Consider the following 25,987-nt stretch of genomic DNA (forward strand, 5'->3'; position numbering starts at 1 on the left):
CTGGATGGTTAGTCCAGGAAGGAAGGACATTGCTTTGTCAGTTTGACGAGACAGTATAGCTATTTCTCTTCTGAGCAACGTCAGTGCCTTGAAGAGAAGCCGAGTGTGTTAGAAGCCACTTTTTCTGTGAGGTAGGACTGTCCATTTCTCAGAAGAGGCTGGATGTGGGGCATCGGTCAAACAGGGCCCAACAAGCTTTGGCTGGTTGCTCACACCCTGGCTTCATGGTCCATTTTCAACCTGGTTTGTTATGTGACAGAAACTGGCTGTTTTCTTCTCTGCACAAATAGGTAAAGGACATTTCTCAATGCCTCTTGCAATTAGGCGTGGCCATGTGACGAAGTTCTAGTCGGTGAATCACGGTCAGTAGTGGTAGGCCTGGCCCCTGAAGGCCTCCATGTGCTTTCCTCCACTGAGGGATGGGAGGGGTCTGGATCCTAGAATCATGTGAAGAAGCACCAGCCCATCACGGAAACACACTTGGGACTTTCCACGAGGGAGAAATCAGCCATAGGGGCCTGTTTGTTATAGCAGCCAGGGCTGTCCTTGCCAGTACAAACATTCAATGGCAGTTTTCAAGGAGGTGGCCTCTTTTCAAATTGTACATGCTGTTGTTATTTTTATCGACTTTCTTGAGTGCACACTCAGTGAGTGCTTGTCAGGCCTTGTAATGCATGTTTCATTCAGTTCTCCCACTAACTGTTCGGGTTCCATTCTGGCTTCATCCCTACTTGACAGAGCATAAAATCAGCTCTGAGGGTAACATTCTATCACATGCCCAAGGACATAGGCCACGCTAGTGGCAGAGCCACAACCTGAAGGAGGCCAGTCTGACTTTGGCATTTGAGTCATGAACCCTGGTGTTCCACAGCCACATTCATCACAGCCGCTCTCTCCCCATATGGGTGCCTAGCCATGGCTGTCCATGGCTCCAGAGACCCCTGATGAGGGGAATGGACCTGGCACATTCTTGGGTTTACCTGGAGACTGCCCAGCTACAAGATGGTTTTCTGAAAGATATTTTTAAAGTCAGCACACATTCCTGGATGTCATGAGGCTGCATGGCTTCGTCAGAAGGCTCTCAAAGCTGCAGCCACCGCTTGGGCACCTCTAGTTAGAAGTGCAGGAAGAACATGCGAAAGGGTGAGGAACAGGAGCTGCAGGACAAACCCTAGGAGAGGGGCTGCTTTGTTGGGAGTCTGACTGAAAATTAAGTTCTCCTTTCAGCAGAATGGCACTTGAAGATCCATGAAAGTTAAGGTCCTGCCAGGGACTCAGGGACTTAGGAATGAGCTGATCACAGGGCCTGGCATCAAGTAGCTTGCAGTTCAGATAAGCTAGAGAGGCAGGCACACATGTATGTGCCATGATATATGCTTGGGAACATGGAGCCGTGAGTGACTCCAGTCCATGGTCCGTCTGAGGACAGGCATCTCATGAGTGTCAGTTCAGCAGATTGACCAGAGGACGAAGGGTGTCAGTGGCAGGAGAGACAGCATGTGTAAAGCCATGCTCCTCGCAGCACAGGGAGTCAGGGATGACCTAGAGAGGGGCATCGGCCCCAGGCAGGGGTGACAGGAAACAGTGCCGTGGAAGTAGCTGTTTGTGGCTGGCTCAGGGTCATGGGGAATCAGCAAGGGGACCTAGATCCTCTGGCCTCCATGGAGAGGGTCTGGAGCTGAGGACAGTGGGTGCAGAGAGAGCTGAACTAGGGCAGAGTGGGTAAAGGGAAGGGAAAAGGCTCGAGATGTTACGAGGTGGGTTCAACAGAGAGCTAGGCTCATGGCTGGGCCCTATGAAGGTGGGCAGAGAAGTAGGGCTCAGGTTGACTGCTGCTTGGTGGCTTGATGCATGAGGTTGTCACTGCTGAGAAACCCAGAGGAGGGAGTTCCAGGTGCCCGTGGGACTTTCAAGTGGGTCCTTGCCACAGGCAGGCAGAACAGAGCTATGGGGCCCCGCAGCCAGGTATGCACCTGAGAGTCACCAGCACATCCATGCAAAGACCAGGAGCATCACTTTTAAGGAATGAGCATTTCTAGGGCCTCTTGGGTCCCTGAATGCTAATGGCTCCTCTCTGGGGCCGGACTTGCCTGATTCCCACAGAGACAGCCCCAAACATACTCAGATAGGTCTGCCTGGAGATGGGAGCTGAAGCCTGGGCTCCAGGAAGAACAAGGCTGAGCTGCATGAATCATCACTGACCGTAGGCCTCTCCTGCTGAAGGAGGGGAAGTGTTCACTGCCTTTCATGATGATCATTTAAATGACTAGTGTTATTTCTTCTCTCTCTTCTCCACCAGCTCTGGAAGAACAGGGACCACATCTGCCTTGGGCCCTTCTCTCTCCGCTCCCCAGCAGAGTTCTTGAAGTAGATGTGTAAATGACCTGAATGCTTTTAGCAAACATTTGAGACCTAGAATGCTCTTAGCCAACATGTAGACCTTAGTGGTGCTTGCTAGGAGTACAGGTAGGGGCAGCGCTCTGAGAGCCTGCACTATGATGGGAGAGATGGGCGTATGTGGACATCATTGTGGCGTGAAGTGCAAGGGAGCCCAGAGGATGGAGTGGCTGTATCTGAGCACTCAGGGAAGAGTTGGCAGAGGGCAGAGAACAAGTGTGAGAGATAGTGGAAGTCCTGGCCAAAGGGCATAGCCACTGCAGGGGCTGGCATTTGCAGGGAACAGTGTGTGAACCTCCCCCCCCCCCATGTCCCAAGTTTGGACTGCCGGAGGTATGGGGTGAAGCTGGATGGATGTGCCAGGCCTAGATTTCTAGAACATTGTGTGACAGGCCATGGGTCTGGATTGTACCTTGGGAACTATGGCAGCTACAGAAAGCTTACAGACTAGGGCCATTGAGTATTCAGATCCGTATGTATTACCCTCGGAGGGCAGGTGGATTGGAGAGTAGGGCCTGTGGTGGGAAGACCTCTTCACATATTTGTGATCACTTGATTAGTGATGATCTGGATTCAGTCATGGTCAGGGTGGAGAGGAGAGGCCTTCCAAGAGTTGTTGAAGATGGAGCATCCTCTGGCCTGAGTGGCATTTTGGATGGGGATGGGGAGGAAGAGCAGGGAAAGATGAGCACTTTTCCATCCTCTGCAGACAGGCCCCGCTAGTAGACAAAGTGTGGTGAGGGCCGATGAGGGCAACCTGGCTATCTGCTGGGCTCCTGTGAGTCATTCTTGCCCCTTACAGGTACAGGATCCTAGAGGTAGAGCTGCTGCTTTCACCAGAGGGCCTAGGTGTCAGGTGTTACATGTTCATTCTAGAGGTGGGTGACATCATTTTCTCTTCTTTCACGAAGGCTTCCACATATTTGTCCACTCTGGTCTCCAGGGTCTACAAATTCAATTATTAAACAAGTGTGTAGGACATAGCCAAGAAATCCCATTTCTTTCACATCATGTGGCATAAAGGCAAGAGACTTGAGAGCACTTGTTGTTGGAGTAACCTTTAAATGTAAGTGACCAATTAAATCGATGTTAGGGTATAAAATGTGAAAAGCATCGCTGTTGTCTTTTTTTAGGGGCCAGAGTACTCCAGTGGAGTGCCTAACTGGGCTCGAGGGGCTCAGTGGCCGCAGGCAGTGCCGTGTCTCCCTGGTGCCCGAGCGCATGGGGAAGGGGAAGCGGGGATGCGTTGTGTCCATGACCTCACACCCGTGCCTCTTGCCTCCACAGTGTGCTTACTGACTGATCCACGTCAGGGCCACCGCCATGTCGAGCCGGGGCGGAAAGAAGAAGTCCACCAAGACCTCGCGGTCCGCCAAGGCAGGAGTCATCTTCCCTGTGGGGCGGATGCTGCGCTACATTAAGAAGGGCCACCCCAAGTACAGGATCGGCGTGGGGGCGCCTGTGTACATGGCCGCTGTCCTGGAGTACCTGACGGGTGAGTGTGTCCGCCCCCCGCTGCGTGCCCATGGCAGCGCTTCTGACACGTGTCATGGGACCAGTTCAGTTTATTTTATTTTGAAAATTTTCAAACCTGCAGAGAAGTTACGAGAGTTGGATGGTGAACGTTTTCATCTGGGTGCCCCAGTTGTTCACATTCTGCCCCCTTTGCTCTCTCTCCCCACACCGCGCGTGTGTGTGTGCATGCATATGCATACTTGTGCACATCTATACATTCATTTTTGGCTTTTTTTTTAAAGAGTTTATTTATTTATCCATGAGAGAGAGAGAGAGAGAGGCAGAGACACAGGCAGAGGGAGAAGCAGGCTCCATGCCGGGAGCCTGATGTGGGACTTGATCCCAGTACTCCAGGATCACACCCTGGGCCAAAGGCAGGCGGTGAACCGCTGAGCCACCCAGGGATCCCCCATTTTTGGCTTTTATACAGTCCACTTGGAAATTTCTTTAATGGCCCCAGTAGTGGCCTTTATAGTTTTGTTTGGTTTTCTTTCCTGATCCAGGATCCATTTTAGGATCATACATTTCTTTTAGTCTTTTTTTTTTTTTTTAAGATTTTAAAAAAAATATCATAAGAAACAGAGAAAGGCAGAGACACAGGCAGAGGGAGAAGCAGGCTCCCTGCGGGGAGCCCAATGCAGGACTCAATCCCAGGATCCCAAGATCACAACCTGAGCTGAAGGCAGACGCTCAACACTATACACTATCATATCATTACTCAGTATGGTGCTCAGATTGCTTCACATTTGACATTCAAGCTGGTTCTGGTGTCCTTTGTGATGGCCTCTTCCATTCTTAGACATTTTCTTACTTTCTCACATGAGATGTTCTAGTCACACCTTGAATTTTCCAGTCTCAATCTTGGAATCAGCTAATTCTCGGGGAGGGGGGGCGGGGAGAATTCCCAGAAATAATCTTTGTCCCAGAGATTTTTCTTTTCCCAGAAATAATCTTTTCCCAGAAATAATCCTTTTCCCAGAAATAATCTTTGTCTCACTGGTGGCTTCATGGCAATTGTGGGAAGCCAGCTGGGCAAGGATAGCACCCCCATTTTTAGTGATGATAAAGCCAGCATCAAAGCTTAAGAGGACCTGCCTGGGGCTGCATATAGCCAATATGGAGTTGGGAAGGGACCCAGATCCTGTTGGCCTGTTGTAACACTTTTACCACTCCATGCACAATTAGGTTATATGGCAGAAAGGGCACCCTTGATTCTTGCAGCCACCTGTCCTACAGCCAGACAAGGAGACTTAGCGAAACAAGGTGCCCTTCCAAAGTGGTAGGCAGCAGGAGAGCTGGATAACTTCTTGCTCTTCTAAGTCTCACAGTAAGGCAGGACCAAGGGTTCCACCATGAAGAACATGGTCATGAGGTATATAATGTTTTTGTGTTCTTTCAAAAGCACCTAGGCACAAAATGTCTTTGGTGTGTTATAGTTGGGAGGCATGTGTACTTCTGGGACATTTAAAACTGCTTCTCAGAGACTCTTAGAGGTGGCATGCCTGGTAGCATGAGCTAGGTATGATTCTTCTCATTCTGTAGATGAGGAACCAGAGGCCCAGAGCTTGTGATACACCAGGAAAGCCGTGTAGAACATTGGCAGTTACATTGGGAGAAGTTACTAGATAGGAAGCAGAGGACATTTTTTAGTTCTGGCTTTGCAGTTTACATGCTGTGTCACCTAGAGTGATTCACTTAAACTCTCTGGACCCCAATTTCCATACAACTCAAATGTTGACAACAGCCTATGCTCCACCAACTCCAGGCTGCTTGACAGCCAAAGGGCTTTGTTTGAGCATAATGGGGAGGGCTGTGCATACAGGTCACGACTCCTGGTTCCCGAATGTCATGATGTCCCTGTCATTGGGATGTCCACAGACCACTATCATTAGGTCAAGTATCACATCAGTTTCATTTCTTCCATCAGGTTTCTATTTTTTAGTTTGTAGGGTGAGGGTGGGGGATACCATTGTTCCAACATATCTGAGGTAGTTATTGTATGTGCTACACAGAAAATCTGGATGTTTTCCTTGTCTGTGCCTGACAGGCTCTGGAACTGAGCACAGCGCTCATGAGTTTGAGGTCAGCAGGTCCATTCTCATGGGACAAGAGACCCTGAGTCTTTTTTGTACCCATGCCCACTGTACCCATCCCCAACTCTCACGGTTGGGTGGTAGTGGTCACAAAAGGCAGTGGGAATGGTCAGGGTAGCTTGTCACTCATACTAGATGGTAGGTCAAGGTGAATTTTTACTCAGGTGTCAGCCAGGTTAACCCCTGTATGTTAAGAATACATATTTTTAAGTTTCACCAAGTCCTTCCAGGAGAGCTATAGTTAGCTGAATCTGAGCCATGTTTTCTGCCTGCCTGCAGTGCTGAGTCACTGGCTTGCCATTGCCCTACTCCTGCCCCCACCATGGTGCCTGGCCTACAGGACAGACACTTTGGGAGACATCCTGAGACATGAGTGCGGTGCTCAGGCACTGTGTGGTCACGTGTGCCCTGTTGCCAGTTGGGGAAGTAGCCGAGCTCTGCAGCCACATCCAGTGAAAACACTGCCCTGTTGCACCCCTCAGAACAGTGCCACATGCCTTCTCTGAGTGTGTTGGCTTGGGATGTGGCCACGTGTGAGGATTTGGAAGTTCTGAGTGTTTGCCTGCTCAGAACTTTGGTTTTATTCCAGGAGTGAGAAGAGAAGGTGAACAAGCCTTCTTTCTGCTCTGCTCTTTGATTTGGTTTTCCCTGAAGACACTTTCTCATTCATTACACACACTTATTGAGCACCTGCTGTGTATCAGGCACCAGACTAGGCTCTGTCTGAACACAGGAATGACTGGGGCAGAAGTGATCTCTGTTCTGTGCCGCTCATGGTCTAGTCCAGGAGAAAGAACCAACCAGCCCAGATGGTTACTGCCTGTGGGAGATGCCGTGGAGAGTGTAAGGCCAAAGCAGGGCCTGCGTGCCTGGGCGCCTGGAGAGGAATGGGCTCAGGAAGGCTTCTGTGAGGAGGAGATCTCAGCTGAGGCCTGGAGAAGGAGGTGGGGCCCACTCAGCCCTGTGAGAGCTGGGAGTGGGGCTGTGCCACCCCCTCCCTTGCATTCCATGTGCCTGCTGGGTGCCAGCTACATCTTATCCCCAAGCTGGAAGAGAGAGAAGCCCCAGTACCAGCACTTGAGCAGCTTAGGAGCCTCGACAGGGATGTGGCCCAGACATCGTGCTCTGACATGAGTCTGTGAGGGAAGGACCACCCTTTCAGCAGGTCCTCACTGAACATGCATCCAGTCCTGGGATAGAAGCCAGAGCAAGACCTTTCCTCACCCCAGAGAGCCTTCTGTTCAGAGGCAGGTACAGGCAAGAAAAGGGTGGTGTGTAGGTTTGTTTGTAGTTTGTTAACCAAAGCTCTCCCACTTGGGAGCTATCAGGTGAGCTATCTGGTCATCACCTGAAGGGCCCTGTAGAAAGATTGTGTTCTCTGCGTGGCCCAGACTCTTGCAGACTGTGGTATACACAGTTGCAGGCATGGTGATGGAGGTGTGCCACATGACACCCTTCGACATGGCTGGGCCAGGCCTCCTGCCTTCAAGCAGCCCCCGGTAGAGAGTTGAGGGGTCTGGATGAGATAGTTAATAGGACTGCTGAGCTACCAGGGTCCTGCTGGGACCAGGTAGCTGTGGAGCAGGGAGCTGAGGTCTCCACGGTGGCCAGCCCTGGGGACCAGATGGGATGCCACCGTGTTCAGTGGACGTCAGGTAGAGGCAGGAGAGCTGGACGGTTAAGATGTGGACTTGGGTGTCTGAAGGTGCCATTTCCTAATTGTGGCCTCAGGCAGGTCACTCACATTTCTAGGCTGTGAGTTGATTATCTGTACAATGGGGCTTCGGTGACTGTCTTGTATGGTTATAGAGGCTGCAGTGAGGGGATCCAGGGACATGCTCCTCCTATGCCCACACAGTGTAAGTGCCCAAAGCTAACCCTTAGCACTGGGGGTAGGCAGAGAGAGGAGGAAGTCCCTGTACCCCTGCTCTGGCTGATCACATTCCTTAGGGATGGTGCTGGGACTGTCCTGTGTGTGTTGTCCTCCCATTGCCTGGAACCCATTGAGCCTCTAGCCTTACCAGGTGTGTGCAGAATGCCTAGGCAGCTTCAGTGCCTCCTCTCCCTGGTTTGTTTTAAGCGGTACCTAAGTCTTCCTCTTAAAGCCTATACCAGCCTCAGCACCAAGATGTCTGTCTCATGTTGGAAGCCCCTTCTGTCCTGAGCACCTGGCATGTGCACAGACATCTTCCTGAAGGATTTTTCAGTTAGCCAGGAGCTGAGCATGCCAGAGCTGAGGCCACACCAGCAGAGTGTCTGAACCAGCAGTGGCCATTCTGGGCAGAGACCATCAGAGCCCAGTGACACACCCTGTGTAAAGCATGTTTTCAGGGGTGAGGGACCACATGAGTTCTCCTCCTTATGGTCTGCTCTGGGCTCAAGTAGATATGGGGAGGAGGTCATAGCCTTGGGTCTTGCTCTGAAATGTGAAGTTGGCCTCCAGTTCTCCGCTTGGGTCCAGAGCCCAATCATCTGTCTTACTTAAAAAGAAAAGGCAACATCTGGAACAAGCTGAGGCCTGGAGGCCAGACAGCTTCTTCCCCAAATCTGTGTGCTCCTGCCTCTGCTTCCCTCCTGGACTTCTCCCCAAGGAATGTGATGCTGTCTGTCTTCTCAGTGCCCTGGACGATGTAGGCCTTGCTTCATTCTGCAGACGAGCAGCACAGCAGCCCAAGCTGTCGGGGCTGCTGTGAGGATTGACACTGTATCTAAAGCATTTAGCCAGCTCTCATCCTAACCACTCAATAAATGGTGGAAGGAAGTGTTATCGCATGGAAACTGAGGCAGTCAGGGCAGCCCCTGCCCAGCTGTCATCTTTGCCCCATGAGACTATGGTACTTACCCCTTCCATGATTTAAATATCATTTAAGGGAAAAGGAAACTTGACTTGAGCCAGTTCGAAAGCCTTTGGAATCCCTTATGCCCAGCACACCACTGCTGGAAGGTAAAGAAGATGTAAGATGAGAAATGAGAAACATGTGGCATGGCTTTTGCCCCAGTGAAATTTTCATTGATGTTGGGGGCACACAAGCCCAGAGACCAGTAAAGGAATAGGGCAAACAAAGGGGTAAGTGAAAGGTACTTGAGTGTTGCAGTTGGCGGGGAGGGGTTGTAACTGAAAAGTGTGTGGAAGAGCAAAGAGCAAGCACCCTTGTGATTTGTTGGTCTTTTATTTTATTTTTTTTTTAAGATTTCATTTATTTATTTTAGAGAGCAAGAGAGCACAAGTGTGAGGGAGGAGCAGAAGGTGAGGGAGAGAGAGGGAGAAAGAATCTTAAGCAGACTCCATGCTGAACATGGAGCCTAATGCAGGACTTGATCTCAGGACCCTGAGATCTCAGGACCCTGAGATCATGACCTGAGCCAGGAGCATGATCTGAATCAAAATCAAGAGAAGGATGCTTAACCAACTGAGCCTCCCAGGTGCCGTGATTTGTTGGTCTGAAGTCATGGGTCAAGGAACTGTGGGTCAGTGTTGCTCAAACTGTGTTTAGCAGAACCTAAGTGTTTGATGAAATTGAAGAGGTATTCCACCAAAAAAACATCGCTCCGTGGCTGAGCTCAGAAGATGGCTAGATTCACATCCCCTCTTTTGAGATGGATATATGAATAACCTCAGACGAGTTTCTCAGTGAAGGAATTTGTTTTAGTTTGGGAACCACCAAGAGAGAGCTTTGTTTACTGCAAGACTCTTCAGAGCCTTTTACATATTGGTGTCATTGTGAATCCCCATGGGAGGGAACTATGCTAGGTAGTGGTTCCCAAAACTTTGATCACAAAAGTCTTTCAAGGAACACCTTAAAAAACCCTGCACAGCACAGTGTAGAGGACACTGGTGTGGCTTAAACCCATGAGAAACAGCACTCTGAGGAAGGCTAAGTGAAGACACAAGATTGAAAGCTACCACAAAGAGCAAACTTTGGTTTGTTGTCGCATCGAGGCACAAAGCTTGTCTTCAGAGGGGCCCAGTGCAGAGAAGGTGCCTCAACGTTTGCTAGGTGAGTGGTGTCTTAGGAAGCCCTTAGCACTTATTTTACTAAGCTGAGTTGCTCAGGTATTAACTTGGGGACAGCCTACCATACCCCTGAGAGAACAGGCCTGGCTCCTGTTCATCAAATCCAAAAAGATGTGCAGTAACATCTTCTTTCTTCCTTTTTTTTAATTTTAGTCCAGAAATCCTGTTGTGTAGCCTGATCACAAATCTTATTCTACCAAGTTACCTCCTATACTTAAGCTTTTTTGCAAAAATCCAATCCACTCTCAGAGGGTTTCTCAACATTAAGGAGTATGGAAAACTCTCAAAGCTAAACTGTTAGATTTATCACAAGGTATCTCTTGATCCCCCACTCCTTCCATGTTGCCAAGTCCTGCCCCTCTCACTGCCCCTGGATGAGACCTGGATATCCTTCTCCTGTCTTTTGTCTGGGAGCAGAGCCTCCCCCTCTGCTAACCAGCACCTGGCACCCTCTTGCGGTGGATGCTCTAATGGGAAGCTGCCGTGGTGAACTTTATGGGGCAGGCTCCTGACCCGGGAGATAAGCAGGGTTCCCTTGGTGGACTTTCTGGCCACTTTGTAGACTAAGTGATGCCTGGCCCTTATGCCTGACTGAGTCCGACAATAAAAGGCCAAGGAAAAGGGATGACTTAGGAATAGACTTTGGTGTCTGTTTTGGCTGACAAAATGATTGTCCTCATCCTGAGGTTCAGCTTGCTTGGTTTCTGATCCCTAACTGTGTCAGACTTTGCACATCCCTTTGGTATCGGGAGGGGCTGCACTGTGATGCTGCCCTAAGTGCAGTAGGGGGAGCCCTCTGTGTCAGCCCCGCATCCTGTTACACGATACACTCATTTCAGCAAACAGCCATCATTGTGTGACTTTACTGGGCTGAGAAAAAAAGGACCCGACAGGCTTGGCAGATGGGTAAGGCGGAGCCTGCGTTTGGCACTGTCACTTACCTGGCCTCTTTACCACTTTCCTATCCAGGACACCTGAGTGTGTCCTGTACTCACCCAGCTAAAAATAGGGCAGGAAGAAGAGGACAGTCAGACTGACTCCTTGATGCTCCGAGGCTCCCTGAGGTCCTCCTGAGTCTCTTGCTTATTTGCCAGACCACCCCTACCTTAGACGAACACTTCAGGCCAAGACCCACCTAACTCTCGCTGGCACCTTCTTGGGCATTCACGCTGCCCTGGAGCTCACAGTACCCCACAGTGCTCACTTCTGCAAAGCCCTCTACTGTCTTCATATTCCTGAGCAAACCACACACACACACACACACACGAAAAGGAGGACTAGGGATTTTAATGAGACAGAGGGCTGCAACTAGGAAAAAGTTGGAAACACTGAAGTTGAAACTAGCATGCTGGATACCTAGTGTGTGCCGACAGAATTTAAATGCGTAATCTCGTTTCAGGTTATACAAGCAGTTTGTGTTTAAAAACACAAGAAGCTAAAAGTCATTCATAATTCCACCACCTGGAGGTAGCTGCTGGCACTGAATGCCTTTTGTGTGCCCGTGCATGAAAGGGAGTTAGATTTTAGCCTAATTATTTGTTTTTATTAATATCTGTTGTTGATGATCTTCACTGATACCCAGTTGCAGAAACTCACCACTATACACAATCTTGCAAAGCAAGTTGCGAGGTATTTCGGGAGGTGCTCCCCGCTATGCTGCACTGGCAGGCCTCCCTCTACCTCCTGGGGAATAGATGATTTTGTCGTGGGGAGACCTTGGAGGAGTGCTTGAAGAAGGAGTTTATCACAATGCACCTTTGACACTTCCCTTGTTATGTCGTATTGTCATGTGGTGTTGGATGGCCAGCCAGTTAACACACCCAAGCAGGGCAGGCCTCAGGGCTCGAGAGGTGGCGCTCCCAGAGCTTTGCTACCTGACCCATGATGTGAAGGTGGCAGCACAGCTTGATAGCACGCTTCTCCCAGAGGCACAGGAATCTGCCGAGGAGCTCAAACACTGACTTTGGCCTATCCACCACCCAGTCCTTCCAGATAGTCCACAAAGTGGTCCACGAGAGTGTCAGTGTGACCTGGGCCCACTTCATGAAACAGTGGCTCCACTTCTGCTTTCGGGGCCGGGGCTTGGACTGTATCACTGGGATCAGAGAAGGGAAAGTCCTCATTGCTTTCTTTTGCAGTCAATTTTCTCCTAGTCTGTGACTGGTCTTCTTATTCTCTTCACAGTGTCTTTCACAGAGCTGAAGTTTGTGATTTTAAGCAAGTCTAGTGTATTGTTTCCTTTTTCATGTTTTGCGCTTTTGGGGTTGTAGTTAAAAAATCGTCACCAAACCCAGGTTGTGCAGATTTTCTCCTATGTTATCTTCTAGGAGTTTTATAGTTTAGTGTTTTCCATTTAGGTGTGTGATCCGTTTTAAGTTAATTTTTGTAGAATGTGAGGTCTGTGTCTAGATTGACTTCTTTACATGTGGATGTCCAGTTGTTTCAATCTCTCCGTTTTCTTGAGGATGAGCTGCATTGCCTGGGAAACTAGTGGTCAAGGAGGCTCACTGTTGCTTCATAATTTCCCGGTGAAGGGTAACATGCCACCTTCATTTCTGCCACTGGGGCCTGCAGATGCAGAGACAAGTTCCCTAGCAAGGGTTCTGTTTTCCCAGAGGCAATGGAAAAGCCCATAGAAAGACCAAATTTGTTTCTGGATTCAGGCAAGAAAAATAGTGTGCCCAAAACTAAGTGTGCCTCTCTCATCCCAGGCCTTCCACCTCGGATCGCTTTACTTGTGATAGAGTACGTCGTTTAGGATTTCATTTCGTGAGGTTTTTTAGTGATAAACTTTCTCAGGTTATAGTTTTGAACATGCTTTCTTTTTTTTTTTTAAGATTTTATTTATCTTTTATTTATCAGAGAGAGAGAGCACAAGCAGGGGAGGGGCAGAGGGAGAGGGAGAAGCAGGCACCCCACTGAGCAGGGAGCTGGAGGTAGGGCTCGATTCCAGGACCCCAGGACATGACCTGAACCGAAGGCAAATGCTTAATGGACCGAGCCACCCAGGTGCCTCTGAACATGCTTCTATCACATGTATAAAGTTTTTAGCTGTTGTTTCTTCAGTGTCTCAACAGAAATCAAATATATGTTATTGTCTCATTCTTTCTCCGTGTCTGTTTATTTCATTCATAGTTTTCATTTCTGTCTTGCAGAACTTGTTTGTGGATATTTTTGCAGTCTCCTAGAACTATCTCCCTGTTTATTAATTCTCTCTTCAGCTGTGTCTTATCTACTATTTAATTCAGTCACTTTTTTTTTTTTTTTTGAGAGCTTTGCACATGCACCTGAGTGAGGGCAGGGAGCGGCAGAGGGAAAGGGGGAGAGTGGGTCATGAGCAGTTTCCACTCCCAGAATGGAGCCCAATGTGGGGCTCAATCTCAACAACCCTGAGATCATGACCTGGGCCAAAAATCAAAAGTCAGACACTTAACCGACTGAGTCACCCAGGTGCCCCCAGTCCATGAATTTTTTATTTCAGCTTTGAACCTTAGATTTCTAAAAGTCCCGTTGGTTTTTTTTTTTTTTTAATCTGCTTGGTCATTCTTTATAATATCTTGTTTCCTCTTCATTTTTAAAGTTTTTAAAACTATATCATACATAATAATGTATTTATTCAAATAACTTGTTCTTTCCAGTTTAAGGAAAAAGTGATACATATAATTTTATAAAGTGTACAACTTGATGATTTGATATCCATACACATTGTGGAATAATTACCAAGTTTATCTGAAAAATCCTAGTGATGGTAGTCTTTATACATCTATTTCTGCTAGATTTTGAGTCATCATTCAGAAAACCTACTGTTCTACAAGATTACAAAGGAATTCCCTCATGCTTTTGCTTAGTATTTTTTTTTTTCAAATTTTTATTTATTTATGATAGTCACACAGAGAGAGAGAGAGGCAGAGACACAGGCAGAGGGAGAAGCAGGCTCCATGCACCGGGAGCCCGACGTGGGATTCGATCCCGGGTCTCCAGGATCACGCCCTGGGCCAAAGGCAGGCGCTAAACCGCTGCGCCACCCAGGGATCCCTGCTTAGTATTTTTATGGTTTAATTTTTTACATTTTTACTTTGATCCATTTAAAATTTATTCTGATACATTGTGTGAGATAGGGATTGACATAATTTTATTCCAGATGGTTACCCAGTTAGTTACCTCAACACAACTGGTTGAATATCCCATCTTTTTCTTGGTGTTCTGAGATGCTTCCTTTACCGTACTTGATATTTCTAGATTACTTAGGGCAATTTTTGGACTTTGTTTCTTTCCTTGGACTGTCTAATACTTTGTTTTTCATATCTGGTGGGTCTTTCACTGGCTTCAATTTTTTTTTTTAGTAGGTTATGTATACCAATGATAAAATTCAAATGTTCCTACAGGACGTACAGGGAGACATGCATTTCTCTTCCTGCTTTTTTCCCTACCCAGTTTTCCTTCCAAAAGATAGTGTTATTACTTTATTATGTATATTTTGTATCTTTTTTTTTGTTCTGTATCTTTCTAAAGATACTTTTCCTTTTTCATTTCAAAATCCAAAAAATGAAATGCCAAGAAATAATCAGGATAATGGGTACATGTGATATGCAGAGACTGACATTTATATTTGAGCCAGAATCTTGGTTGGGAGAATCTGAGAGTTGCTGATCTGCCCCTAACATCTCCCCAAGCACTCCCAGACCCCTCAGCCAACCCTAAGACCTGCCTTGAGACTGTGAGGTGAGGCCTGCCTGGACCCTGGGCCATCATGGGGCTGCTTTCCCCTGGGATCACTGCTTTATAGTTCACACTGCCTGCCATGGATCCTGAGTGTTGGCTCTAATACATGAAACCAGGCCAGCGCCTTGGAGAACATCCCTGCACTTCCATCCTGAATCACAGTCTGAATGCTGCAGTGTTTGGTTTACTCGTTTAGTAATCCATCTGTAATGACCTATTTGTGAAAGGGTTACCAAGCTCTGAGCAGGTGCAAGTGCCAAGCTGGGTGCTGAGGGTCAAAAAAATCAGTGTTCATTTCAACAGTTTGTAGTGAGTGTGCTGGGTCAGACCTATCAGAGGCCACATTCATGACCCCGGGGCTGGGAACGCACCTTCCCTACCTGTCCCTCATCACTGTGTGCTCAGCTACGGATGCTGGGGCTCACGTTCTGCAGCTGCTTCCTAAATAGCTTTTTACTCAAGGATGAGAAGACCAGTTAAAGGATGATGAATTTCAGGAGGACGGAATATTGCTAATGTCAGGTGCTGCCAGGAAATTGATGAGATGGGAGCTGAATTAGGCCCCTGAATTTTTAAATGAAGCATAACGACACCAGGGTATGGTGGGCCAGACCAGCTGGAGGAGAGGCAAGCAGCACGGCACCTGTGAGTGGCAGACGGGAGGGTGTGGACAGTTTATCAACGGCTGATCTCTCACTTCTGTTACAAAATCCACTGAGGGTATCTCAGCTATACCTTGAAAAGCAGAGGAAGGCAGGAGCTGCCTACCTGATTTAAATAGCATCCCAGGATAGGTGCTAGAAGTACCCCAGCATCTCTCTATAGAGGACCATCGAGAATGGCTTTAAAGGATTACTTACTGGGAGGAGAAGGAAGTGGTAAGAATTCTAGAAATAGCTTCTCTCCTGATACCTTTCTGTTAAAATATCAGCCACTAATGAAACTTATTTATAGTCCCCTTTCTTTGCTTGCCTGAAGGCTTCTATGTCTAGTCAACCCAGAATAAAACATTGTGAGAGCAAAAAGCCACTCCTCATGGCTATAAATACATTGTAGCAGGAAGACAGACCCAAAGGGTATTAGCCACAGTCAGCCTCCCTCCATGTTCTCTCCCCACCGCCCCCTCCAGTTCTGGTTGCCAAGAAGATAACATAAACTCACATTGGACTTGCCAGGCTGCTCAGCCAGCCTGCAGCTCTGACCCTGGCTCCCACCTTCCCTTCCTTTATGTCTTTACTCCTTCATTTTACCCCTCACCTTCCTTTTCAGGCAGGTGCCTTCCATCTGATGGCCAGGAAGCAGAGGCTCCCTGGTACTTCAGAGGGCTGTGGTGGTGCCTGATGCAGAGGTGTCCTCTCGAGGGATAGCCTGCCATCCCCATGTACACGGGAGACCTATGCAGAGTGGCCTCTACAGAAGACATTTATCAATGTTGTCCGCATCAGAAGGAGGCTCTTTCTCTGCCATAGCTCACATCTCTTGCCTGCAGGACTGTGGGAACCATGTGGGAATCCAAGGTCTCTGGAAAAGGCCTAATCATAGGCTTCCTTGCCATGGCTATCCTGATTGATGCTCATTGTGGTAACTGGTAACCGACGTTGTCACTGGTAAACATGGATCTGCTGCCTCTGTAAATCTGGGGATTGGCTGCTAAAAGTCAGCATCAGAAAATGAGGGTACTTAGGTTGAGGAGCATCAGTTTCCCTGCCCTCCCACCTCCACCCCAGGCCCTGGCAGCCCCCTATTCCAGATTGAGATTGTGGTTTGTGGCAATGTTCGTGTTTTGAGTGCTAGGCAGAGGCAGAGCCATGTAAGTAATGAAGCATCAGCCTTATAGTGAACACTACGTGCCAGACACTGGCTCAGTGCTTTACATTTGGTAGCTCACAGGATCCTTAAACTGTCCCTTGTGCTTAGAGTCCAAGTAACCTCTGTGAGGCCACTGGAAGAGTAACCCATCTTTGAAGAGTGTTTCTTGCAGGCTCTTCTCAAGAGTATGGACCTTAGCAGTTATCAGGAGAGCTGGGTGGGGCTCTCTAGCATCTTCTGTGTCTCTAGGGGACTTTGATTGCAGGAGGATGGTATATGCCCAGTCCTCTAAGGCTGACTTAGGTACTCAGTGGATCCACAGGGGCAGGCTCTGAGCAGTTGCAGGTAATGTGCAAGGGCTGGAGATGATCTTATGGTCTGGCATGGGCAGAGGGGACACAAGTCCTGCAGGGATGAGCCTGGAGGGACAGAGTCACTGGCAGGAAGGAGATGGGTTTAACATAGGAGGGCTGGTGGTTGTTGGCAGGACACATGCTGGGTTATGGAGAAGGGGCAGTCTGGTCAGTATGGGAGGTGCTAGCTGTGGCAGCAGCAGCAACACAAGTGAGGTTCTGGGGAGAAAGAGGAACCACAGAGTCCTTGGAGAGGGGAGGGTCGTGCCCTGCCCTTGATGAGGGGATCGTATAGCCCAGTGGCAATGAGGGTAGACTGGAGGGCCAGGAGCTTTTTGCCCAACGTCCCTTCAGGGAAGAGGGGGTACAATCCTGGGTGAACAGCTTAAATTGGACTAGTGGCCCTCCGTACCAGGAATCTGCTTGGGCAGACAAGCCCAGAGCCTCCCCAAACTATGGCACACTCATAGTGCTTTAAAAACAGTCAGGAGAAGAACCTGAAAAGTCCAAATGCTCAGAAATCTTGTGAGGAGTGGGATTAAGTAAGTAGGCTGGGACAGATGTCAGGCCAGAATGTTATCAGATAACATTCTTTGCAGGATTTCAGTCTTCTAATATTTGTTTAGAAACTACAGAATGCTTGTAAAGAAAGTTTGTCCTGAAGTTGTTGGGGGGCAGTGTTCTATATGGATGTTCATTAAGAGAGGTTTCTTATAGGAAAATACCTTGTGACACGTAGTCCCGAAGGTGGAGATGGGGGGGGGGGCAGGTGTATACCGTAGTTGCCTCTTATTTACACTGCATTTTCATTTCTTACATTTTGAAAAGATAAATTGTGCACAAGCTATACAGCACAAAAGAGGGTAAAGTGTCTCCCTCTGATGGTGTCCCCAGTTCCACTCAGAGGATGCAGCAGCAGGGCTCTACATGCTGGTGAATGCGCCTATGAGGGTGGAGGACAGACGTCGCCTCAGCCTTGGCCCAGGCACCAGGGCAGCCCACCATGCCCACGCCATCCTCCTCATTTCCCTATTTCACCGGGGAAATAGCACCCTGTCAGGGCTCTTTAAATGAAGCTTCTTTTTTTTTTTTTTTTTTTAAAGATTTTATTTATTTATGATAGTCACACAGAGAGAGAGAGAGAGAGGCAGAGACATAGGCAGAGGGAGAAGCAGGCTCCATGCAGGGAGCCCGACATGGGATTCGATCCCGAGTCTCCAGGATCACGCCCTGGGCCAAAGGCAGGCGTTAAACCGCTGCGCCACCCAGGGATCCCATGAAGCTTCTCTTTACGTGATACTCTTCACATCATCTCATTTCGGCAGACTTCTCCGAGTGTTCATCCCTTCCTGAGATAAATTTAAGAGCCAATGGCTGTGATTTTCCATATCCAAACACACATATCAACCATTTCCTTGTAAATTAACTCAGAGTCCTTGATGGGGAGTGAGGGGAGTGAGCAGCAGAGGGCCCTGCCTGTCTGCCAGACCCTGGGTGGGAACAGGTTTCTCTGGGCCTGCCCCAGGCTCCGCGCCCTTCCATCTTCCTCCCTGGGCGTTGACTTGTGCTGTGTCAGCAGCTGGCTAAGGCTCTGCCTCTGCCCTGGCCCACACCCTGTGGGGTCAGACACCAGCCCCAGGCCCCATCCTGAGGCAGAGACCTCCCGTGGGGCTGCCCTGGGTGCTGCGTTCTATCAAGGTAAGTCTGGCAGCCCCAAGGTTAATCGGGTTCAAGTGCATTTTTCAAACATATGTAAACTGTTAAGTGTAACAGCGAAGAATAAACTGTTGGGCGAGGAAACACCAGGTTTTCTGTATTGCTCTTCTCCTCCCAGCTCTCACACACGTGACAGCCTCTGTCCACGTAGCCAGCCCGTTGTTTTGATAGAGGAACCCAAGGAGAAGAAAGAATGGTTTTCTTCCCCTAGAAATCAAGCTTACTTTGTAAAAGACGAAGTGTGTGGTTGTAGCCTCAGAAGCAGTAGCTGATACCTACCAACTGTTGTAAGCGTGTAACTTGATTCATGAATCCTCACCGAATTCATTAGGCCTGAAGGTGACCTAATGATTGTCCCCATTCTCTAGAAAGGGAAAGCAAGCCTCAGGTGTGTGTTGGCACTGCTACAACCAAGTGCGGGAGCTGGGATTCACGTCTGCACTGACAGCAGACCCCAGCCCCAGCACGGTGCCCCTTGTGGCTGCTGCACCCCGCTGAACACAGACCACTGAGGTGAGCTAACACAGAAGCACTGGAGGTATTCATTCCTTGGGCTGGGTTGGTGGGGCAGAGGAAGGTAGTGTCTGTCAAGAATCCTGTCTCTGTTCGTTAATGGACATAATGCAGAATTACTTAGTTTTTAACTTTGAAATATGAAAAGCAGATTACTAGAGAAACTTCCAAATTAGGCTGTGTTTCTATTCTTACTGCGAGACTTGGGGAAGGTGGGAAACTGGACCAGATGCTCATGGGCTCTTGGGGGGGGGGGTCTATAACGTGGGCTTAACAGCAAGGGACAAGTGTGTGTTGGACTCCGAACATCTGCAGAGAAGCCACAGAATGGCTCATTGTTACAAAATACTTTGTATCCTGTACACACACACACACACACACACACACACACACAAATGCTATTTTCTGTTACTGCTGTAGGTTTTATTTTCTCTGTGGAATTCCTGGTTCCTTTGAGGCCCCAGGACAGGCAGACTGGAGAGCTTTTCTGTGGCCCATGAATGAGGTCCCAGGAGCCTTGGGTTGACAGCTCAGCAGGCTTCAGACTCTGCCACTCATCTCCTGAAAAGGTGAGATGTAGGCCGGTGGATTCTGGACCCCCGGGAGAATTGGAGGAAAGTGTGGTGCTGTCAGGATGCAGGAAACTCATAGCAATCACTCCCCGATTGGGGTTGATTGGGTTAAGGCTTTCCAGAATGGTGTAAAACAGTTCTGAACTCAGTGAACTGCTGATGGAAGCCCGATGAATTGAAAGAAATACAATAAACAGATTGCTCGTCATGTTGTTGGCTTTGTAGCAAATATCTGTTTTCTCCTCGGGATTACGTGAACATTTGCTTTCCTTTGATTTCTGGTGGTTGTTTTCAATATTTCTTTTGTTAGCAGAGATGCTTCAAAAAGCTCTGTAGAGCCCCTTACTCTTGCTTTTGCAAGATTTGTGTTTAGAGTTTGGCGCAGCCTCCACACATCACCTGTTAGCTGTTAGGGGTCTAATTCTGTAAGCCATGACTTCATCTCCCTAAAGGAAGAGAGAATGCTTCAATACAGCAGATACAGTTTAGTTCAAGATGTTTGGGGGGGTGGGGCAGGGGGAAGACTCTAAGCCTTTGGTCTCTGGATGAACTTGGAAAGTAGACCTGTCAAAGGTATTCACGTTCAGACAGCTGGTTGTAGCTGAAAAGGCTGCCAAATAATGCCATTATTCACGGCTGTGGGAATTGTGTCAAGTGGCCTTAAAACAGTCATGCTCAGTGGGGCTGGGCAATGGTGGGCCCAGGGGGCCTCCGCAGCACTTGCTGCTCTGAGAAGAGAATAAGGTCACATTGCTGGTCCTGGCACTACAAATGATGGATCTGGTGGCTCACAGCTTGCCAGACTGGCCCTGGCTAGGAGTGGGAACCAGAGATATTTGGGTGTTTTTGCAAGTTTGATCTTAAACAGATCTTTAAAAAAACTCATAAGCTGGCCAGTGTTGCTCCTCATTCAACTTGTCCTCATGCAACGTTTATCATTGGGAACCTGACCACACTTAAAGTCCTCTCCAGAACTGGCCCCAAACCTGTCCATTGCTGGTCATTCACTGGCCAGGAAGATGTGGCTTGAGCAGATGGAGAACCCGGTTCAGGGTCTGTTTCTTCTCTTCCTAAGTGTTCTTGCCCGCTTTCCTTTGGTGGTTTCTTGTAGATTCAATTTGTTTCAGTTATAGCCACCATGGCTGTGGCTCCTGAAAACTCCCTCCAAGGGGGGATCCAAGCATTGAGCTCTGGAAACTGTGAAAAGGACCTGGGTCTGTAGATGTGGTGCTTTCCCTGATTCTCTTTCCCAGAATCCTTTTCCTTTAATACAGGTAGGCAAATTTAGAGATGCACAAGACGCAAGATTTAGGTGCAGGAAATTAGGTGCAGGAAATCCTCCCTTGCTGGAAGGCATGGGTTTCATGCAAGTTGAGGTGGAGCTGAAGCTGGCTCTGGCTGCCCCAGGAGGCTGCCCTCTTGCTTGTGGGCCCTTCTCACTGGGCAGTGGCAGGAACCACATGCAGCCCCAAGCATAGGGCTTCTGTGACCCTGCCATTGCTCATTTGCAAAGGTGATGGTCAGTTACTAAGGAAAGTGAACGAGGAACTCTCCTTTGGTGGCACATGCCTTGCCACAGTCCCTCACAGCCAGCACCCTCTCCCCTCCCTGCAGCAGGCAGCCCTCTCCTGCCCAGGCAAGGCCCTTGTGATGGCTGATGCTGAAACTGGCCTGAGGACCAGAGGGTGGGCATTGATGAAGACCTGGCGAGGCCTGAGCTCATTCATGCTCTAGGTTCCCACCTTTGTTAGCTGTCAGGTGCGGCCTTTGTCTTTTTCCCCTGGCTGCTTATACTGCACTAGCTCTCTACCAGCAGCAGCAGCGGACTGGGCAGATGGGCATGGAACGTGCTTCTCATAAAAGGTGTGCCTCCAAGGTGCTGTGTGTGTGTGTGTGTGTGTGTGTGTGTGTGTGTCCCCGTCCGTGTCCGTCCCTTGACAAAAGAGTTGCTATGGTAACTACCCTCTGGAAAACATGCAGGAGTAAACAGAAGATAAAGCTCTTGCTCAACTAACTGGAGTGTGAATCTGTGCCCCTCTGTATTATCCTCACTTGACACCCTGAGCCAAAGGCCTGCCCTGTGGCAGTAGAGCGTGGGAGGGCCATTTTGGCACTCGATCACAGATTGAAGGCGAGCTCAGGTTTGCAGCAAGAAAGGAGTGGTAGATATTCCTGCTCCTTGGTGAAGGCAGAGGAATGAGACCCCTGCCCTCTCTTTGCAAGGAGCTGCAGTGCTCCTCATCCCTTGAGACACCTATCCTTAGTATCACTCCCTGGTGGCTTGGGGCTGAGTTAGCAGTAGGTGAGCACAGTCCTTGAGTTTTCCCAAGTGGAGAAACACAGGCCATTGAAATTTCAGCCACAGAGTAAGAGTGGGGTGGGGAAGGAAAGCCCATGGAAGTGAGGGGAATTCCTGGAGGATTGAGCTCCAGATTTCTGAGTCATGGGTGTTCCTTCCAGGCTAGGCCACCCTCGTATTATGTGCTGCCTGCCTCCCACCCAAATTAGTGGCCCAAGGCCACTTAGTTGTGGTGACCCCACCTCTCCCCCTCCCCCTTGGGTTTTTGCATCCTTATCACCACCACGTTGGCTTTGGTGCACACAGGACAAGCTAAATGAGCAGTGCCTGAAGTAAGACCACAGACCTTCCCTACAGTGGCCACTGTACCCTCTCTGGGTGTGAGCCCTTCAAGTAACACTGTGTCTGTGTCCCTGAGAAGCTGTAATTTCACACGATCTTGCCAGAGAGGGGGCTGAGGGCACTACTGCGGGTCTAATGAAGGCCAGGTGAAGCTTACTTAGCACATAATGGGGAAAAGGCTGTAATCCACCCACCTTCCTCTGTATGTTCTTCCAGCTCTGCAGATACTGTTGGCTCCTTGTTTCCCTGTAGTCTCAGAAAACCAGGGACAGTGAGGGGATGGTGGAGGCCAGGAAGAATGCTAGGTAGGCTACAACCCTGTGGGACCAGCTGCTCCTCTCTGGCCTTGTTGCCACTTGGGACCCAACACGGAGCCCAAGGAGAGCCCACAGCTAGCTCTTTCTTCCCTGCCTTTACTCCTAGAGTCTGCTCACCTCAGGCGAGGCTCCTACTGTGGCTTCCTCACCAGCCATGGGCAGGACAGTAGTGTTGCAGTATGGTGTCTCCTCCATGAATGAAGGATGGAGAAGCCCAAGCTGGGCCCATTTCTGTATCATGGCACCTGGGCCCTAGGGTCACTCCAGCATCCCAAACACCCTTTTCTGCTTGGCTGAGATAGGTCCATCTCTGCTGGGCATTGGAACACCTTGCCATTGTCACTTACAGGGAAGCTTCAGTGAAATTGTTAGGTGGGCTTTCTGCCCCTCCGGCTGCACTCAGGCTGCATGGGGAGCAGTCCCCTTGAGACTAACTGTTAAGGGTCGGAAATGGGCTGGCTCTCATCCTGTCCTCATGGGGCCTCACTCTAGCTATTCTCAAATGGGAAATTCAAGGTCAGGGTCTCTGGCCTGGGAGCATCAAGGTGGCACAGACCTCAGAGTGCCCCAGTGGTAGCGCATCATCAATGATGTGATTATTGAGTAAATGAATTCCTGCCTCAGATTCATCGTAGAAACCTGCCCCAGGTGTGACTGGTTTTCCACCACTGTCAATAGAGTTTGCATGAGCAGCCACCCATCATTCTTCAGCGTCCTATGCCATAGTTACTGCGTTGGATTCAGCAGCTAGAACTCCATCATGTATACCATGTAATATTGTAAATTCTAAATACAGGATTTTCAGGTAGCTATGACCTTTTCCCTGCTTATTTTATAGTGATTCTGTGTTTGGACTTTGCTGGAGACCTCTAATATTGACAACATAACCCAGAATACTAGAAATTCCTTAGTCCAGGAGGAGGTCACGCTTGAACTGGGCCCATGGGAGTGGTCATAGGCAAGACCGTGACATGGGCAGAATTGCAGGCATGGGGAGGGGGGCTAGAAGATGTATTTTTGGGTCCATCTGGGTTAAGAAAATGAGGAAGTGATGTTATTTACCAAGAGAACTATGTTGCTGGGGAGAAAAGACTCTTGGCAAAGGATACCTACTATTTTGCCCCATCTTTGGTGCTGTGGAAGAGCCATTGTCTTGTCCAGTGAGGGCCTGCCCTGAAGGATGGGTAAACGAACCCTAGCACCACCTATGGGCCGGGCTCCTAGCTGTCTAGTTTTTAAACTGTTTTTACAGTATCCAGCATACAGAATGCTAAAAGACCACACACCTAGATTTTTTAAGATTTTATTTATTCGTGAGACAGAGAGGAAAGAGACAGAGGCAGAAGGAGAAGGCGGCTCCCCGTAGGGAGCCCGATGCAGGACTCTCTCCGAGGATCTGGGTATCACGACCTGAGCAGAAGGCAGACACTCAACCACTGAGCTACGCAGGTACCCCTGCATACCTAGATTTAATAGCACTTAGCATATCACCACATTGGCTTTACTCCATGGAATTTGTCAGAATTATTTGAGAGTAAACTTCAGATGTCAAGATCCTTTATCCCTAAGTACTTGGGAATGTATCTCTTGTGAACAGTGTTCTCTGCAGGATAGTGACACTACGGTCACACCCAAGAAAATTAATAATCCTTTAGGACCTAATACCCAATCTATGACTAGATTTGTTTTCTCCAGAAAAACTTTTATAACTTTATTTTTGGTAATCAGTATTCCATCAAGCATTAATAGGCTTGGTATGTTGTGTTTTATTGTTTTGTGTCATTAACCTGTTCTGCATCCTACCTCTTCTGGTTTATGTTTTTAGGATGTTGACATGGTAGTATCCCTTCATATCCTTCTAGTTTTGAGTCTGAATGTGTAGGTGCTCCGTGTTGCTCTTGTCAACAGAGATGGGCCCCGCCCTTGCCGGCCCACAGCACAGGCATGACCCACTGCTCACGATGCCCCGCTTGCTCCCAGGGCCACACTGATGGCTCTGCACAGGGCTGTGTGGAGGGCCGATTACAGGCAGCCCATTCTGGGAAACAGGTTCACGAGTCTGCTCCACCACTTCCTACTGAGGGACCATTAGCTGGTGGTCCCTTCTCTCTGAGTCTCTGGCTTTTTGTCTCCAAAACAAAGGGGATGGACTGGGGGCCTTCTGATCCCACTCAGCACCTCTGCCACTTGGCTTGAAGTTGGCAGGGCAGAGCGCCTGCAGCTTCATGCCTTGAGGTAGCTGCTTCCTGAGGCTGCTGCCCATGCCCATTCCCAGCACCATGAACAGGGAGATTGGGAGGACGCCTGAGATCCTCTGACACTAACATGACCGGCTGCTCTTTCCCCCTGCTCCCCATAGCGGAGATTCTGGAACTGGCTGGCAATGCAGCAAGAGACAACAAGAAGGGACGGGTCACGCCCCGGCACATCCTGCTGGCTGTGGCCAACGACGAAGAGCTCAATCAGGTATGGGGCTCTCCTTTGCCTCCTGCTCCAAAAATTTGGGTCCACAGTCCTACTGCCCAAGGGGTACAGGGAGGTTGGTGTTTGGCTGGCTGTCAGAGGTGCACACTGCATTTTGGACATCTCTGACACCCATGCCAGTTTTTCCTCGAGGCTTTATTTGGGGACAGGAGGAAATGAAATGAGGCATTTGGCTCTCCCTGGAGGGAAGACAGTGGAGTCCCACTGCAGTGAGGGACTCTGAGGACTTGCTTTCTGTAAATTTAGCCTGGGTCCCGTCAGCATCCTTGGAAGTGCCATGGAGGAAGGAGCTCTACCAACTAAGCAAGAATGAATGGGCAGGGCAGACTTCTTCTAGGTCAGAAGCAGGGTGGACAGGCTAACCATCTGCTACTTTGATTTTCCTGCAAGCTGCTAAAAGGAGTCACCATAGCCAGTGGGGGAGTGTTACCAAACATCCACCCGGAGTTGCTAGCAAAGAAACGAGGATCCAAAGGGAAGTTGGAAGCCATCATCACGCCACCCCCGGCCAAAAAGGCCAAGTCTCCATCCCAGAAGAAGCCCGTGTCTAAGAAAGCAGGAGGCAAGAAAGGGGCCCGGAAATCCAAGGTATGTGATTTGGTAGGGGCATGGGGGTTGGGGCAGGGCAGATGTGCATAGGTGAGGTCCTGAGTGGCTCCCCCCATGCTGAGGGCTTATCCAAGGTATGAGGAGGAACATGTGGGAGCTGCTTGTTCAAGTGGCTAGAATCTGAGCAAAAAACCTGCATTCCTGCAGGCATGGGGTTGGTGGTGGGGAGGTTGGGAGACCCAGGCTGGAAGGACCCCATTCCTGGCCTGCCAGGGAGATGCTCACACCTCG

General features: G+C 49.2%; 1 protein-coding gene across 4 annotated transcripts in view; it reads left to right on the plus strand.

Annotated features, from left to right (window-relative positions):
• The window catches only part of LOC129494535 (core histone macro-H2A.1), a 78,775-nt gene that overhangs the window by 5,663 nt on the left and 47,125 nt on the right, over positions 1-25,987 (plus strand). For all 4 annotated transcript variants that reach the window (XM_055301449.1, XM_055301450.1, XM_055301447.1 and 1 more), the window contains exons 2-4: positions 3,685-3,892; positions 25,023-25,129; positions 25,538-25,735. In XM_055301449.1, the coding sequence (XP_055157424.1) occupies positions 3,721-3,892; positions 25,023-25,129; positions 25,538-25,735 (477 nt within the window). In that variant the 5' untranslated portion in view covers positions 3,685-3,720. The remainder of the gene's footprint in view (positions 1-3,684; positions 3,893-25,022; positions 25,130-25,537; positions 25,736-25,987) is intronic.

The sequence above is a fragment of the Nyctereutes procyonoides genome, unplaced genomic scaffold, assembly GCF_905146905.1.
Source record: "Nyctereutes procyonoides isolate TBG_1078 unplaced genomic scaffold, NYPRO_anot_genome, whole genome shotgun sequence".
Classification (NCBI taxonomy): domain Eukaryota; kingdom Metazoa; phylum Chordata; class Mammalia; order Carnivora; family Canidae; genus Nyctereutes; species Nyctereutes procyonoides.